This window comes from Podarcis raffonei, chromosome 1, assembly GCF_027172205.1.
Source record: "Podarcis raffonei isolate rPodRaf1 chromosome 1, rPodRaf1.pri, whole genome shotgun sequence".
NCBI lineage: Eukaryota > Metazoa > Chordata > Lepidosauria > Squamata > Lacertidae > Podarcis > Podarcis raffonei.
Window position 1 is genome coordinate 134,473,133 of NC_070602.1, and position 16,638 is coordinate 134,489,770.

The 16,638-nt window shown below is 41.4% G+C and overlaps 1 protein-coding gene across 2 annotated transcripts in view; it reads left to right on the forward strand.

Annotated features, from left to right (window-relative positions):
• PCNT (pericentrin) overlaps positions 1-16,638 on the forward strand; it is a 90,717-nt gene that overhangs the window by 3,074 nt on the left and 71,005 nt on the right. For both annotated transcript variants that reach the window (XM_053363529.1, XM_053363520.1), the window contains exons 3-10: positions 313-568; positions 1,055-1,113; positions 1,760-1,934; positions 5,508-5,632; positions 7,732-7,843; positions 9,506-9,770; positions 12,958-13,045; positions 15,642-15,858. In XM_053363529.1, coding sequence (XP_053219504.1) covers positions 313-568; positions 1,055-1,113; positions 1,760-1,934; positions 5,508-5,632; positions 7,732-7,843; positions 9,506-9,770; positions 12,958-13,045; positions 15,642-15,858 — 1,297 coding nt within the window. The remainder of the gene's footprint in view (positions 1-312; positions 569-1,054; positions 1,114-1,759; positions 1,935-5,507; positions 5,633-7,731; positions 7,844-9,505; positions 9,771-12,957; positions 13,046-15,641; positions 15,859-16,638) is intronic.

Below are 16,638 nucleotides of genomic sequence, written 5' to 3' on the forward strand. Positions count from 1 at the left end.
CTGTAGCAACATAATTCAGTGCCATGTGACATCCCTGGTGCAAGGATGTCCAGCTGCCATTAGTGAGCCATAGGATTGCACTGTAATAAACTGAAAGTACAGTGGTACCTCAGGTTAAGTACTTAATTCATTCCGGAGATCCATTCTTAACCTGAAACTATTCTTAACCTTGAGGCACCACTTTAGCTAATGGGGCCTCCTGCTGCTGCTGCGCCGCTGGAGCACGATTTCTGTTCTCATCCTGAAGCAAAGTTCTTAACCCGAGGTACTATTTCTGAGTCTGTAACCAATTATTGTCTTTCTTGACTGCAGGCTCTTCATAATCTTAAACTGGAAGCTTTAAGGCTAAGTTCAAATAACACACACACCTCCCAGTTGGAACTGATGCAGACTAATCTGAGAAAAGAGAAAGAAACTGCCCTCATGGAGTTGCGTGAGATGCTCAACGATAAACATGCTCAAGAAGTAGCAGTTCTACAAGGTCAATACCATTTTGAGCTGGAGCGTATTAAAGAACAGAGTGATAAGGAAAAAGAAGAAATGGTCGTGAAACATCTAGATGACATGGGTAATCTACCTTGTAGTTTTCAGCCAAAATATTGCAATCCATAGAATACTAGCGCAGACATTTTGATGTTTTATTCAGTGCTGTTTGAGAGCAAAATAAATGTCAATTTTAATCATAGCAGATAATACTTAGAAAATGATTTAATAATGTACAGAGATTATATAAAATATAAAATTTAATGCTATAATTTAGAAGTACATACATGCTTTTTGACAAGTGTGCTGTAAGAAAAGCTTTTTACAAAACAAAAAACCCTCTGCAAATTATGTAAAAACAAGTCATTTTAATAAGCATGAATATGCAAAATCAGAATATTTATAAAAGCGAGGGGGGAGCCATTAAGAACAAAGGAAGATGCGGGGAAGGTTATATGAAGTGTGGAAGTTAAAGAGTAGATAATTTTTTTATATATATTTTGAAATTGGTATTTATGTTAGCTGACATGCCAAATATATTTATGCAGTGGCAACAAATTTGATGTTTCAGATAAACAGAAGAAGGAAATAGCTCTGGAAATGGAGAAGACACACACCCAGCTCTTAGAGGTATTGTGTATAATTTATTGTGTTTAAATATTTTCTTTTTAAAGCTTCTGGATTTTTATATGATGAAAATTCTTTGATTTACATTACAGTTCCTCAGACTGTTCTCTCTCTCTCTCTCTCTCTGTGTGTGTGTGTGTGTGTGTGTGTGTGTACACACACACACACACACACACACACACACGTTCCCTTTCTTAAAATGTAGGAATTGTGTGCACATGCTATCTTGCATGGCTAAATATCCAAACATGCTAATACAAATGCACTAACAAACTATTGATCATGCATCTTTAAAGTAAGATCATTAAAGTGAATGTAAAGGCTAATCTAGTGGTGGCATCCAGTGTTCTTACTGACTGTTGTATGAAAACAAGTGACAGCTGCTAAAGCGATCATGAGATAAAAGCAGAGATGTTAGTTTCTTTCTGAAAAAAGAGTTGCTTGAACACACATGGGCTATTGGGTAGGTCCTGTCCAGGAAACCCACTTCATTTTTGCAAAGGCTCAACAAGTAGCAGCTGGGACTGACAAGTAACTAAAGTTAAAAGCATTTAAATTGGAAGAATGATTGTTCCTTTAATTTTAAAAGCTATGGATTTTTCAGGATACTGTGTGGCAATTTTCAATGTTAGACTTCATTTTCTTTCAGAATCTTAAAAGAGGATGTGCATCAAATACAGACCTCACTTTAAAAAACTTGCATGAAGAGTTATCTGTGAAATATCAGATTGAATTAAATGAGATGGAAAGAACCCTAAATGCAGAAATTGAAGAAGTAAAAAGAAAGTTGAAGAGTCTTTCTCTTGAAAAAGAGCAGGTTGAAAGTAGGTATTATATTCTGAGAAGAGTTATTATCATTGCAATATCCTTTTATGCGCAAGAAGCAGTATTTCATCTGCCTCTAAAAAAGTAGGTGCTTTCCCACTCTTGCCAATACAATGACAGCTGCATCAATTCTTGAGGTATGTTGCTATCAAAAATGAGAGGCAGGTAGGGGAAGTATTAGTCAGCTGCTAGAGGTCTGCGAAGCCAGACTGTGCACTTCAGTTCATATCCAAGTCTTCTCCACCTTCCAAAAGTCTGTGACTACCCTCTATCCTCCTTTGTATTTTATTTCATGTAGCACTTTTCCACCTCTAGACTTCTTAAAAGTATAGATTAGCAGTACTGACATCACTTCTGTCATCCAACTCTCACGATCTCTTTATTTAATGAAATTATATTTGGCTTTTTGAGGAAACCCTCCTCAGAGCAGCTTACTTTATTTTAAAATACAAATCCATTTCATGAAACTTTTTCAAACATATATGTGGAACCAATAAACAACAATAACTTAAAAAATCATCTATATAAAAAATAGCACAATCATATCTCACTACTTTCATCCTAACACCCCATCAAAACCTTTTGAGAAAAAGCCTTTTAAAAAATAAGAGATTGGCGCCTGTCTAATTTCATTGAATTCTGTAATTACAAGAAGGCCCTATTACAGGCATAGGCAAACTCCGGCCCTCCAGATGTTTGGGACTACAATTCCCATCATCCCTGACCACTGGTCCTGTTAGCTAGGGATGATGGGAATCGTAGTCCCAAACATCTGGAGGGCCAGAGTTTGCCTATGCCTGCCCTATTACATGTCTTTACTGGTGGGCACTGAACTTGGCGCTTTGTACTGATTGTTAAGGTATAGGCAGAACTATATAGGTACAAGCAGTGCTATTTCTCTAGAAAATGAGGTGCTGGAACTCACCTTGAACGCCTCCCTTGTTCTCTTACCATGGCAATGACGCCCACCTGAGAGATGCTGAAACTGAGTTCCATCGAGTTTAAAGTGAAAAAAAGCCCTGCGTATAAGTGGCCCTTTAAATAATCTGGTTCCAAGCCAGTCAGGGTTTTAATGGTAATAACTAGCACCCTGAATTAGATCCAGAAGTGCAGTGGTAAACAGTACAACTGATGCAAAAATCAGGGTAACATATTGTGACTACCTGGCTTTCACCAATAACGAGGTGACCATATTCTGTACCATATGAAGATTCTGGACCATCTTCAAAGGCAACTCTTTGTAAAGTGCATTTAGTAATCCAGTCTGTGACAAGTGAATGGATTACTTATTTACTGGGTAGGATTACAGTTGGTGTACCTGTCTAAGCTGGTAAAAAGCACTCCTCGCCACCTCAGCTTCCTCAGTCAGCAATGAATCATTTAGTGCCCCCGAACTATGAATGTGATCATTCAGGGGTGTGCAGCTCCTTAAAGCAGAAGTTGAACACCTCTTCCCAGAGTTAATGGTTCTCTCATGTGCAGAAACTCCCATCTTTGGAGAACCAGTTTGGTGTAGTATTTAGAGTGTTGGAAATTGACCTAGGAAGCAAGTATTCAAATCACCACTAAGTCATGAAGCTCACTGGGCAGGAGTGAACTAATGAGCCCCATCAGTGGAAGCTCTGCACAAGAACTTGCACAATGGAACTTTAAACCTCTTTCCTCCCACCACCCACACTGAAATTGGCTCATGTGGCTGGGGGGTGAGGGTGGTATGTGTTGGAAGAGCCCCAAAACAACACACAGGAGGCGAGGGGGCATCATTCTCTCCGGGAAGCCATAGTGACGTAACGGTCACTTTTGTGCAACATTGAATTCCTCCCAATGTCTCTTAGCCTAATCTACTTAATGGTTGTTTTTTTAAGGAGACAATGGAAAGAGGGAAAATTATGTACACCACCTTAAACTCCTTAGAGGAAAGGTGGAATATAAATGTTTCAAATAATAAGTTAAGCTTCAGCTTGTTTCTCCTTATCCATCTGAGACCAACCCTCTAGGAAGGACCAGAGCTACCAGGAGCATACCATGGTTGATGGTGTTAAATAGTTCTCTGTCTATTGTCCCTTGTGAATTATTTACCAGGGTGACCAAGGCTGTTTCCATCCCATAACTTGGTACTCTGCAATCACACTTTACAATGAATCCACATTTACCAAGGTTTTCACTTCTTCTTTGTCTTTTAGTCTTTTTGATTTTGCTAGTCTTATTTAACAATGTCTATCATTTTGTTCTCTTTGTGACTTGATGCTATCCTGTTTCTTATATGACTTCCATCTTCTCTCCTCTTTGGATTTCCAGCCCTTGTCTTGCTAGGGTGGCTTGCAGGTCTTATGTTTTATCTCATATTCTTTTCACTCACATTGATTTTCTGTTCAGAGCAAAATGACTTTGATGTATCACCCTCTCTAGGTGTCCTTATTCGTTGTTTTTCATTCTCTGATTTTTGTGGTCCATCCAGAATGACTCTGAAATAACATATTTTATATTCTAAACCTTTTTCCTTCTACACTTCTTTTTATCTTCTTTTAATACTCTTGTTTCCCAGGCATGTAAACCTGGGATAAAAAGGTAAAGTAACCCCTGACCATTAGGTCCAGTAGTGGACGACTGTGGGGTTGCGGCACTCATCTTGCTCTATAGGCCAAGGGAGCCGGCATGTGACCAGCATGACTAAGCCACTTCTGGCGAACCAGAGCAGCACACGGAAATACCTTTTACCTTCCCGCTGGAGCAGTACTTATTTATCTACTTGCACTTTAACGTGCTTTGGTACTGCTGGGTTGACAGGAGCAGGGACCAAGCAACGGGAGCTCACCCTGTCGCAGGGATTCAAACCGCCGACCTTCTGATTGGCAAGCCCTAGGCTGTGTGGTTTAACCCACAGTGCCACCTGCGTCCTGGGATAAGTTTCCTTAATGCAGAACAAAAGAAAGGAAGTCTGTAATTGTAGACTCTCCATAACAGAATTCTACTCCTCTTTTGCTTCCCAGTTATTGGGAGACTAAGGCTGTAGTCTTATGCACCCTTACCTGGGAGTAAGTCCTATTGAACATAGTTAGACTTGCTTCTGAGTAAACAGGCACACAAGGCTACTGGCTTGTTTAAGTTAAGCAGGTCTGGGTCTGGTCAGTTCTTGGATGGGTGCCCATTTGTGAACCACACATACAGGGTCTTGGGTTGTATGATGGAAGAAAGTTGGGATATAAATGTTAAAATTAAAATAAAACTTGTAAGGATTGCATTGTAATATCACCTCTTTTAGACAAAGTACAGCATCTGGCATTGCTTTTCACATTTCACATTATAATACTTTTTTGTCAGAAACATTGCTAAAAAGTTTGTGGAATTTATTAGAAAACTTAACAGACTTGTACGTATGAAGTAGAATTTAAATTCACTGCTGACCTTATATACCTCTTCAGACGTTTGGACTGTTGTGATGCCAGAAACTGGTTTGAAGCAGTCATCTCACAAGCAGGGCTGTATCTCAGGTGTAGAGTGCATTCTTTGTGTGCATTTTGACAGCTGATAAGAAAATAAATTTTATAACAGAACACAATGTTATTTTGTAGTGGAGCATGATATCCTGAAAAACCAGTATGATCTGGCCATGACAAAGCTGCAGGCTGAATATGAACAAAAGTTGGAAGATATGAAAGAGCAAAGCAAGAAACAAGAAGAAGAATTACAGCAGGAGGTAAATAAGCATATTTATGTTGATTCTTTGCAAGGCTCTTTATGTTTATCAAGATCTGCCTGAATATGAGAGTGAGATGGCAGAGTGGGAAACAGCAGATGAGGATCTCCACATAGGTGACTGGAGGACTGAAACAGGCAAATGAGGGTGTTGGGATGCTGGAAGAGAGGGGTGGAATTATGGATACAGATAATAACAAACATCTGGAGATGGAAATGATAGACGTAAGAGAGAAAGGATCTTCTGTACAAGTTGAACACAGAAGAAAACACCATCAAGCTGCTGGCGATCTTTGGGGAAAGAATGGAAGAAATAGAAATGGAAGGACTTTTTCTTTAAGTTAAAGATGGGAAAGCCTAGCCAAGAGGAAATAGGACTGGAAAATATGGAATTGGATAATAATATTAATAACAATAATAAACTTTTATTTATATCCTGCCCTCCCCGGCCTAGACTGGGCTCAGGGCAGCTAACATAGAATATATAACATAAATTACCTCCTAAAAACAAGTCAGGATCAAATTAAAATCTAATTAGATGGCTTTCCGCAGGATTAGGGTTGGGAACAGTAAATGTTCATCAGGCCCAGCTGTTTACGCTGTTCTTATATGGGCCTGTGAAAATGCTGGGAGGCCTCTTTCATACTAGTTCTTATACAAAAAGAGAAGGGGAGTCAGGCTGAGTCCTGACCAAAGGCCTGGCGGAACAACTCTGTCTTACAGGTCCTGCGGAAAGATGTCAGATCCCGCAGGGCCCTGATCTCTTGTGGCAGAGCGTTCTACCTGGCCGGGGCCAAGGCCGAAATTAATGAAGATACAAGTAAATAGTTATGGACTATTACTCCAATAAGAGTTCTTGGAATTTCTTGAAGAGAAAGTTGTTATACTGGACTGGAGAAAGACTTTTTTTGGCCTTTAGCAATAATAACAATCAAAGAGCCCCTTTGGGACTTTTTGTGTGGAAAGAAGAATGTCTTGAGGTGTCTGGGACTGAAGATTGGAAAAACGCCTAGCAGATTGAGGACATTATCCTGGAATACAACTAGATACTAACTATTCTGGAATGAATATTTTGAATAATCTTTATGTGCATAATTGGCAGATGGAGAACTGGAAGTCCTTATTTATCTCATCTCTTTTTATTTTTTATGATTTCTAGCTTTTGTCTTCTTCTGTAAACTCTACTATACTTATGTTTTGTTCTGTTTTTTGATGTCCTGTACTCTGAGTTAATGAGGCTACACAAAGGAAGGTGATGGATGGATGATGAAGAACCCTGTGTGAGATGCAGAGAAGGGAAGATCTCCCAGAGTGGGAGGCTGACAAGAGGGCATTGCATTTTCCTTTCTTCCTCCCACTGTTTCTTTTTGTGTTCTTTCTTTCTTTCTTTCTTTCTTTCTTTCTTTCTTTCTTGTACATTTGCTTTCTCGTTTTTACTATTTTTATTTGGGTTAGTTTGGCTTTTATTGTATTGTATGTTGAAAAGTTTCAGTAATAAAAAAGAGAAGTAACTCACTGGTGCACCTGAACCCTATTGAAAGCAGGAGTGATGTCCCCATCCATCAGCTGATGCACAAGGAGTTTAATTCTGCTTAGTTCAGGTGTACAAACTAGTTCCTCACAATGAACTAGTTGGCACACTGAAGCCCTGAAGAAAACTGGAACTTTCTGCACATCGCCTGATAATGTCATAATGACACCAGCTGACTGATAAGTGGGTGGTCCTATCCATCTGTCAGGGGTGTGGTGGGAGCCAAAAATGTTCCCCATCCCATTCAAAATCTACCAGTCAGTTGCAAAAGATGTAGAGTTAAAATGAAAGAACAGGCGGCTGCTGAGCACATTCTAAGCCTAGGAATGGTTTTTTTACTATCAGAATTGAACAAAGCAAAGAGTCCTTTCACGCAGATATGCACTACTGGTTAGCTACCTTAAATTTCAACAACCTAATTTATAAAGTGGTTTTATTTTTGCTGCTGTTAAGAAATTCGGAGCCAGAAATTGGCCAAAAATCCCGTCACTCCTGGTCTAGAAGAGTTTGAAAACTCTTTTTATAAAATTAAAATTTGTAGGTGTACTAACTCATTGAACCTCTTATAGATGGAAAAGCTAATGGCTATGCAGGAAAAACTAAAAGCAGAGTCAGAAGAAGAAATCAAAGGACTTTGGTCTCAACTGGATAGTGCTCGGACAAGTCGCCAAGAATTAAGTGGTACGTTTGAGGTTTTGACATAGAATCATTGTAACCTGTAACTTGCTTTCTGTTCATTTTTAAATTTTAGGGTCTGATTCTCTATCATTCAGTGAAGCATTTTATTTTACGCTATTAAGTTATGACATATAAAGGAACAATATTTTATACTCTTAATGTCTAATTAGCTGAGGAACTGTTAACACATGTTTGTGAAACTCTCAGTTTTAATTTCAGGATTTTAGGTTAATTTCTCAGATTTGAGGATTGACATAATTTACATTTTATCCTGTTCAAAGTTTCTAAAAATATTTTTATTATTTCAGGTCTACACAAAATATAACATGCAGGCTAAATTTATGGCACAAATAATCTTGATGCCATTCATTATGAATCTTAACAATTAATTTGAAACATTAACTCAGTGATTGGTATTTATATAGTAGCTCTTGAATTATTATTATTATTATTTCCTCCTTTTTCCACTTGAGGTATGCTGTTTAATGAATAGAACATAACGATATATTGAGTAGTTAACATTCATAAATGAGCTCTAAGATTTGTAATACTAATCTTCAGACTTGGCAGTGTTTATATTTACTTTCTTCATTTTATTATACAGTGGTACCCCGCAAGACGAAAAACTCGCTAGACGAAGGAGTTTTTCGTTTTCTTAGCCGCTTCGCAAGACGCATTTCCCTATGGGCTTGCTTCGCAAAACGAAGCTTGCCCCGCAAGCTCCGGGGATAGCGGGGAAGCGCAGCGCGTCTTCCCCGCTGTCCCCGGACCTCTTTTGAAGCAAGGGGCGGCGGGGAGAAGATCGCTTCTCCCCGTTGCCAGCCCCGCAATCTCCGGGGACAGAGGGGAAGGCGCATGCGCCTTCCCCTCTTTCCCCTGACCTGTTTTAAAGCAAGGGAAGGGGCAGTGGGGAGAATCGCTTTTCCCCGTTGCCGCCCCTTGGTTCAAAAGGGGTCTGGGGAGAGAGGGGAAGGCGCGCGCGCCTTCCCCTCTGTCCCCGGAGATTGCGGGGCAGGCAACGGGGAGAAGCAATCTTCTCCCCGCTGCCCCTTGCTTTATAACAGATCCGGGGACAGAGGGGAAAGCGCGCGGCGCTTCCCCTCTGTCCCCGGACGGTCTCCATAGGAACACATTGATTGATTTTCAATGCATTCCTATGGGAAACCGTGCTTCGCAAGACGAAAAACTCGCAAGAAGAAAAAACTTGCGGAACGAATTAATTTCGTCTTGCGAGGCACCACTGTACATTTAACCTGGCCAATATTAATAGATCCCAAGCCTTTTTGGGGTTTTATGCAAATCTTGAAAAATGTAAATATAGGTGGAGTTGTTAGATATCCAATGTTTTCACAGAGAATAAGCTTTTCTTTTTCCCCCCTGCACCCCCTGATGTGTTCGGGAGGGTCCCCGAAACGTACATGACCAGACTGAGGGACGGCAAGGGGAAGGAGATCAAGTCCCATGACACAAGCAACCTCAGAACTTGTAATAAATTCTATTCAAGTTAATAAAGTGCTTCTTAGCATCCAAGGCACTTAAGGTCAAATGTTAAGCCTAGTCTTCTTAATAGCGTTGTCCTGTGTGTGTGTTGTACTTCTTGAGAAGCTTGTTTTATTTTAATATACTGTATTAAAATATGAGAGTATTATCTTGGTCTTTCACCAGAGTTGAAAGAACAGCTGCTTGCTCGCACTTCACACATGGAAGAAATGGAATACCTGAAGAAGGATTTTCAACTTAAATGGGATAAAAAAAAAAGTGAACATGAAAATGAACTGGAACAATTAAGACTTTATTTTGAACAGAAATTAAAGTCTGTGGAAGAAAACTACAGAGAAGAATTAACAATGCTGCATCAGAGGCTTCGGGAAATGAAAGATTATTCCCTATTAGAGGTGGAGAACAGCCAAGATCTACATGTGGAATTTGGGTAATGCTAATAATTTAGTAACTTGATCTGTAGCATCAGATTCTTGGAATGTGTAATGAAAACTACAGTGGTACCTTGGTTTACGAACTTAATCCGTTCTGGAAGTCTGTTCTTAAACCAAAGCATTCTTAAACCAAGGCATGCTTTCCCATAACAGCGGGGGGGGGGCTCAATTTACAAATAGAACACACTCAACAGGAAGCAGAATACAGTGGTGCCTCGCAAGACGAAAAAAATCCGTTCCGCGATTCTCTTCGTCTAGCGGTTTTTTCGTCTTGTGAAGCAACCCCATTAGCGGCTAAGAGGATTAGTGCTATTAGCGATTTAGCGGCTTAGCGGCTATTAAAGGATTAGCGGCTAAGCTGCTAAAAGGCTATTAGTGGCTTAGCAGCTTTGAAAAAGGGGGGGGGGAGCCGGAAAAAAATGGCGAGACTCGCAAGACTTTTTCGTCTTGCAAAGCAAGCCCATAGGGAAATTTGTCTTGCGAAGCGCCTCCGAAACGGAAAACCCTTTCGTCTAGCGGGTTTTCCGTCTTGCGAGGCATTCGTCTTGCGGGGCACCACTGTATATTCTGCTTGCAACGCAGACTTCACAAACCAAAACACCTACTTCTGGGTTTGCAGCGTTCTTAATCCAAGTTGTTCATAAACTAAACTGTTCTTAAACCAAGGTACTGTTGTATTTGTAGTTGTAGTTTCCTCTGGCAGGCAGGACAGGTGGTCATGTTGGAGAACTCCTGAAGCCCTCGCCTTGACTTGTGCTCCTGGCTAGAGGAGAACCTTTTTTACTACCGCACTTTGATACTCATAGGAGCATCTAGCAGCTGTAGGATGCACTAGTTTTCTGTTTGTCACAGCTAGGATTGGGTTAGCTTGATTGTCATGTATCCATTTTTTTAAAAGAAGAGTTAATGTTGTTTTGAAGAGTTCCCTTTTTGAAGAGACCCTGTCCCTGACCAGCCTTTCAAGGAAGTGTTGTGCAATTGCTTGACCTCATGTTTTGTCTCTGGAAAAGCTATTATTTGTTACCAATGCTTATATTTATTACCAGGCAGACATTAGTTACCTAAGTTGGTTTTCACAAGCTCAGTCTTGCATTCTGTGAGTGACTTGTAAAATATTGGTTAGTTCAAACCACTTGGAGAATGGGAATCCTTTGCTAATCCTGATTTAGATTATTTTTTTCAAGAGGCAAGCTGACAGTGTCTTTCATATGCTGTTTTTGTTTGTATTGATTCTAGTGAATGCTTATGATCTGTCTGCAGCTGCTTCAAGTTGAGGGTGGCTTAGGAAACATGGTTGATGTTTCTTACTGGGAACATGGTGGAGTGCAGTCAGTGTAAGATTACACCCTGTCCTCCAGCCTCTCAGCTGATGCCACCAGGGAGTTCAGTTGATAGGCGGGTTCAGTGGGTGGGTGTGGTTTAAGGAAAATTCACTACCTCATGTTATACTTTCAGTGGAAATTTTAGGTACCCTAAAAAGGTAAATGTAAAGGTACCCCTGCCCGTACGGGCCAGTCTTGCCAGACTCTAGGGTTGTGCGCTCATCTCACTCTATAGGCCAGGAGCCAGCACTGTCCGCAGACACTTCCGGGTCACGTGGCTAGCGTGACAAGCTGCATCTGGCGAGCCAGCGCAGCACACGGAATGCCGTTTACCTTCCCGCTAGTAAGCGGTCCTTATTTATCTACTTTCACCCGAGGGTGCTTTCGAACTGCTAGGTTGGCAGGCGCTGGGACCAGACGACGGGAGCGCACCCCGCCGCGGGGATTCGAACCACCGACCTTTCGATCGGCAAGCCCTAGGCGCTGAGGCTTTTACCCACAGCGCCACCCGCGTTTAGGTACCCTAAATGCTTACAAACTAAAGAGAGAGCCTGTTGATAAAAGCTGATAATAGCTTTTGTGGGATTTGTATATTTAATTGGAATTTAAGATTTATTTACGGTAAAATCCTGAATGACTCCAGAGTCCCAAACAGCTGTTTCTTCCCACACCAAAGCAGCTACAGCTAGAGAGAACATGGAAAGCAGCTAAAACAGTTATTTTACTGTTTTCATGGGCAATGCAAAGCAACATGGTGCTGTGAATTTCTGTGGATTAGCCATGCACCATTCAGTACCTCTGTGAAGGCTGGAGCCTTCAGTTTGTGGACCTGTCTGTGCCTGGCCCTTCCTTGTCTGGGGAACATTTGGGAAGGCCCGAGCTGCATTATCCAGGCTGTAGCACCATGGCAGGCCTGGCTGCTGAACAGTGGAAAATGCTTCTCCTGTAGCAAAATCTCTGCTAAGATGGCTTTCACCTACGTGAGCTCCAGATCCTAATTGCAACCAATTAGAAAAGATCTGAGAGAGAGAGAGAGAAAGAGAGAGAGAGAGAGAGAGAGAGAGAGAGAGAGAGATGCACACCACAACTCTTAATGATGTGGTGGTGGGGAACCCTGAGGTTTATAACTAGTGTGATAGAGTTAAGTGAAGTGTGAACTGGCTTACATATGGATACAGGAATCTTAATCTCATGATTGTGGTAACTGAAAAAAGTGAATCCGTGGTTGTAGAAATGAATACTACTTCATGCTAACATTTTCTTACATGGTTACATTACCATGGTTGCTTCTGTGTGACTTTAAATCACCCCCAAATTTACAGTTGAGTACATAGAATGATGGAGTTGGGTGATCTAGTCCAACTGTTTGCTGCTGCAGGAAATCCACTGGTGTTGTATTCCTCATAGGCGGCCATCCAGCCTCTCCTTTAAAACATCTAATGTGGGAGAGTTCATCACTTTCTGAGGCATTCTGTTCCACCACAGCTGATACCATTAGGGTCTTCCAAATATTTCAGTGAAATCCTATTTCTTGTAATGTGAACCCTTTATTCTGAGTCCAACTCTGGAGCAGTTAAAAACAAATGTACTCCAGCATCTTATATGATAGTCATTTGAATATATGAAGAAGGCTATCATATTGCCTAATAATCTATAAATCTCTTCTTCATACTAAACATACCCATTGATAAAGATACTGAAAACTGCTTTATTACTTTATTAAAGTTATTGCTTTATTAAATTATAATATAGTAAAGCATATATGTAATGCTATAATAAAGTAATGCTATACTAAAACATTACTTTATTAAAGTTATTAAGACCTTGTTACTTACTCTTTTGAAATTTCCCCCCATAACAGTTCATCTGCCATATTTTCAGAAGAGATGACCGAAAAGGAGAGACATGATCTATTTGAGCAGCTAACTCAGCAACTGGAACGCCACAAGGTAAATTACTAGCTAGTAATAAAAAGGCATATTTGACTCGCCAGACAAAATGACCCAGCCCCCAACTCCATGTGCTGTTCTGGGGATTGTTGCTGAGGGTCACCAAAAAAGGCCTTAAGGGCATCATGCAGCCCTTGGGATGTACATTGAGCCATCCTGCTGTAGTGGATAGTCTAAAGCAGAGTCTTCCAAACTCTACATGTTGGTGACATACTTTTTAGACGTGCATCTTTTTGTGACACAGTAATTCAGTTTTACTAGCAAACTGGAGGTTAAACTAACTCCTTTCCAGACTTGGGAGGAGTGTAGGGAACATTCGCACAACACACCTACACCCCGCAGCTGACACACTAACGTGTTGCGACACACAGTTTGGAAAGCTCTGGTCTAGAGTAAGTGTCACGACTCCTATGTTCAGCGGTCGCTACAGTGAGCTAAGGTTCCAGATTGGGTTCCGCCTCCAAGCCTGATGTTGGTGTTGAAGGACAACTGATCCTGCCAGAAGCAGACAACTGAACCAGTTGCCACCACAGCAAAGCCTGTAGAACCAAGCCAGAATCGTCATGAGTGCCTTCCCATGTGCTTAGGGAAACAACTGCCTCCCCCCGCCCCCCATCTCACCAGTCTAGGCTATGGAATGCAGAAATGTCTGTCTTCAGGCCAGAGGATGAAACCTTTTAAGATTATAGACAGAGGCTTTGAGATTGCTGAATCACACTGTTGACTCACGTTAAGCTTGTCTACTAAGACCCCTAGATCCTTTTCACACGTACTGCTAGTAAGGCAGGTGTCCCCATCTTATACTCGTGCAGCTGGCTCTTCCTGTCTAAGTGCAGAACCGTACATTTGTCCCTATTGAAATTCATCTTGTTAGTTTGGGCTCATTCTTCAATCTGTTAAGGTCATTTGGAATCCCAATTCTGTCTTCTGCAACTTTAGCTGCTTCTACCAGTTTGTTGTCATCTGCAAATTTGATGAGCATCCCCTCAATTCCTTCATCCAAGTCATTTATAAAAACATTGAACAACAATGTACCTAGAACAGAACCCCACTTTTGTTCAGGGTGATGAAGCACCATTAATGAACACTCTTTGGGTTCGGTCAGTCATCCAACTCCAACAAAAAGAGAAATGAGATTTGTCTGACATGACTGGGATTTTGGGAAACCCAGGCTGGGTCTTAGTTAATCACCACATCCTTTTCTAAGTGCCCACAGACCAGCTGTTGCATTATCTGTTTTAGGACCTTTCCTGGTATCGATGTCAAGCTCACTGGTCAGTAGTTACCTGGGTCTTCTCCCCCCCCCCTTTGAAGATGGGGATAACATTTGCCTGCCTCCAGTCTGCAGAGCCTTCACCTGTTCTCCAAGAATTCTCAAAGATTAGAGGCTCTGAGATTACATCCACAAGCTCCCTTGGGTGCAACTCATCAGGCCCTGCAGATCTGAGTTCATTTAAAGTAGCTAGGTGTTCCCTTAGCACCTCTTTTCCTATCTTGGGCTGCAGCTCTCTCCTTGCATTATTTATTCTGTTATCACCAGGTTGGGCACTGCTTTCCTTTTGGGTGAAGACAGAGGCAAAGTAGATGTCTAACATTTCCTCCGTGTTGTTGAGAATCAGGTACAAGATAGATGATCCCCTTGTAGCTTCCTTCACCTTCAGGAAAATGAAATTGTCTATGAGGCAGCTGAGGAATTTGTTGGACCTTACATTGTTGGCAGAGTTCTTGTTCCAATAGCTTATTGGGGTAGTTGAAGTCTCCCATGACTGCTGTATCTCTTCGTTTTGAATGTTTGGCTATCTGCTCTAGGAAGGCATCATCCAAGTCTTCAGTCTGGCTTGGAAGTCTATAGCCAGGGCTGGCCCTCCCATGATGTAAGGTGAGGCGTTTCATTCATCCTAATGGACCAGTCTCCATAGCATAGTAGTGTTGTTGTTGCAGTCCACCTTGTGTAAGGCTGCAGCCCAGTAGTGGATATCAGTGCACATGAAGACCAGTGCTACTTATGGCTTATGATCAATTCTAATTCTGTTTATTAATACATTAGCATTCAGTTTTCCATCCTGATTGTGGCTGCACTAGCAACTAAGGCAGAGCGAGCTACTTGTTGCATTTTATTGCTGATGACCGCCAAAGGGCTGTGAACAATTAGCACCGGGTAAACTGCTTGTGCTAATTTTAGTTGTTAGCACCTGTCTGTCTCAAGAGACAATGGAGTGCACCTCTGGGGTGAAGTCAAACTGCTGCATTAGCAGCACCAAAGTAACCTCCTCGGGGCACAAGCCTGGGCAGTGTGTATGGAGGTTCTAGGCTGTCTACACGACAAGAGCCCTCTCTTGGCCTCACTGATGTAGGCCAAAGGAAAGCAGAGCAAAACATTTGGCACCAGCTTGGCTGCAGGAGTTGCTGGAAGGAGGAGTACAAGGCGCCATCCAACTGTCTTAGGGGCTCCACTTTGGATTTGTGCAGGATTTACTTCTTAGCCTTTTCTTCTTGTGAAGTATAGTTTAGTAAAACAAGTGTTTTGCATGGAAAATTTAAAATGGATATGTTTCATAAATCTTACCAGTGTTTTTCTTCTGCATGTTGGCTTCAGGAAGAACTCTCTTGTATACGGTTGCATTTGGATGATAAACACAGAAGTGAGGTAGAGTTACTAAGGTCTTCCCTCACACTTCAGTATGAAGAGAACCTAAAGAAAATGAAGATGGATCTTTCAGATAGATTCACTTCTGAAATGGAGCAGCTGAAAAGAAAACATAGTTTAAGTCTTGAACAGCTCCGTGCCAAAATGTCAGAAGAGCACCTCAGAGGTAAGCAGTTGCAGGTCATAAGAATAACATGTGAAATTTTAATTTCCAAAATTACATTTATATGGAAAATGCTAGCTCTGTGTTCTAAACCAGTGAAATACATTGCTTTACTACAGTGCTCAGGCTATCACTTTCTAAGAATGGCTTTAGTTGATTTACCCTGTGAAACTAATATAAGGCACTCCTAGCCACAGAGGCCACCTATGCGTCAATTGATAAGGATGGTTCGAGGAGTTCCCCCGACCTGCTCCTTCGGGGGAATGCAGTCACCTCGCCTGTCTCCTGGATCTGAGAACCATTTGCCCACAAAGGCACTGCCTCTCCAGGATTCATACTCAACTTATTAGCCTTCATCAGTCCACCACTGCATGCAGGCACCTGTCCCAGTCTTTCACCATCTCTCCTGAATCAGATGTAACAGAGAAATAGAGCTGGGTATCATCAGCATACTGATTACACCTTGACACTAAGATGTCAAAGAGATAAACAACCACCTGACATTCAGAAGATATCTTAAGGCAGCCCTGTTTAGGGAAGTTTTTAATGTGTGACATCTTAGTGTATTTTTGGTCTTTGTGGAAGCCGCCCAGTGTGGCTGGGGAAACCCAGCCAGATGGGCGGGATACAAATAATAAATTATTCTTAGTATTGACCTCAAACTCCTAGTGGCTGCTCCCAAAGGCTTCATATAGCTGGGGACAAAATAGAGACCTGTGCAGAGGTTTAAAATAACTTTTGTTAAAAAACCAGAAGCTTTTTTTTGGTAGGCATTGTAGGACA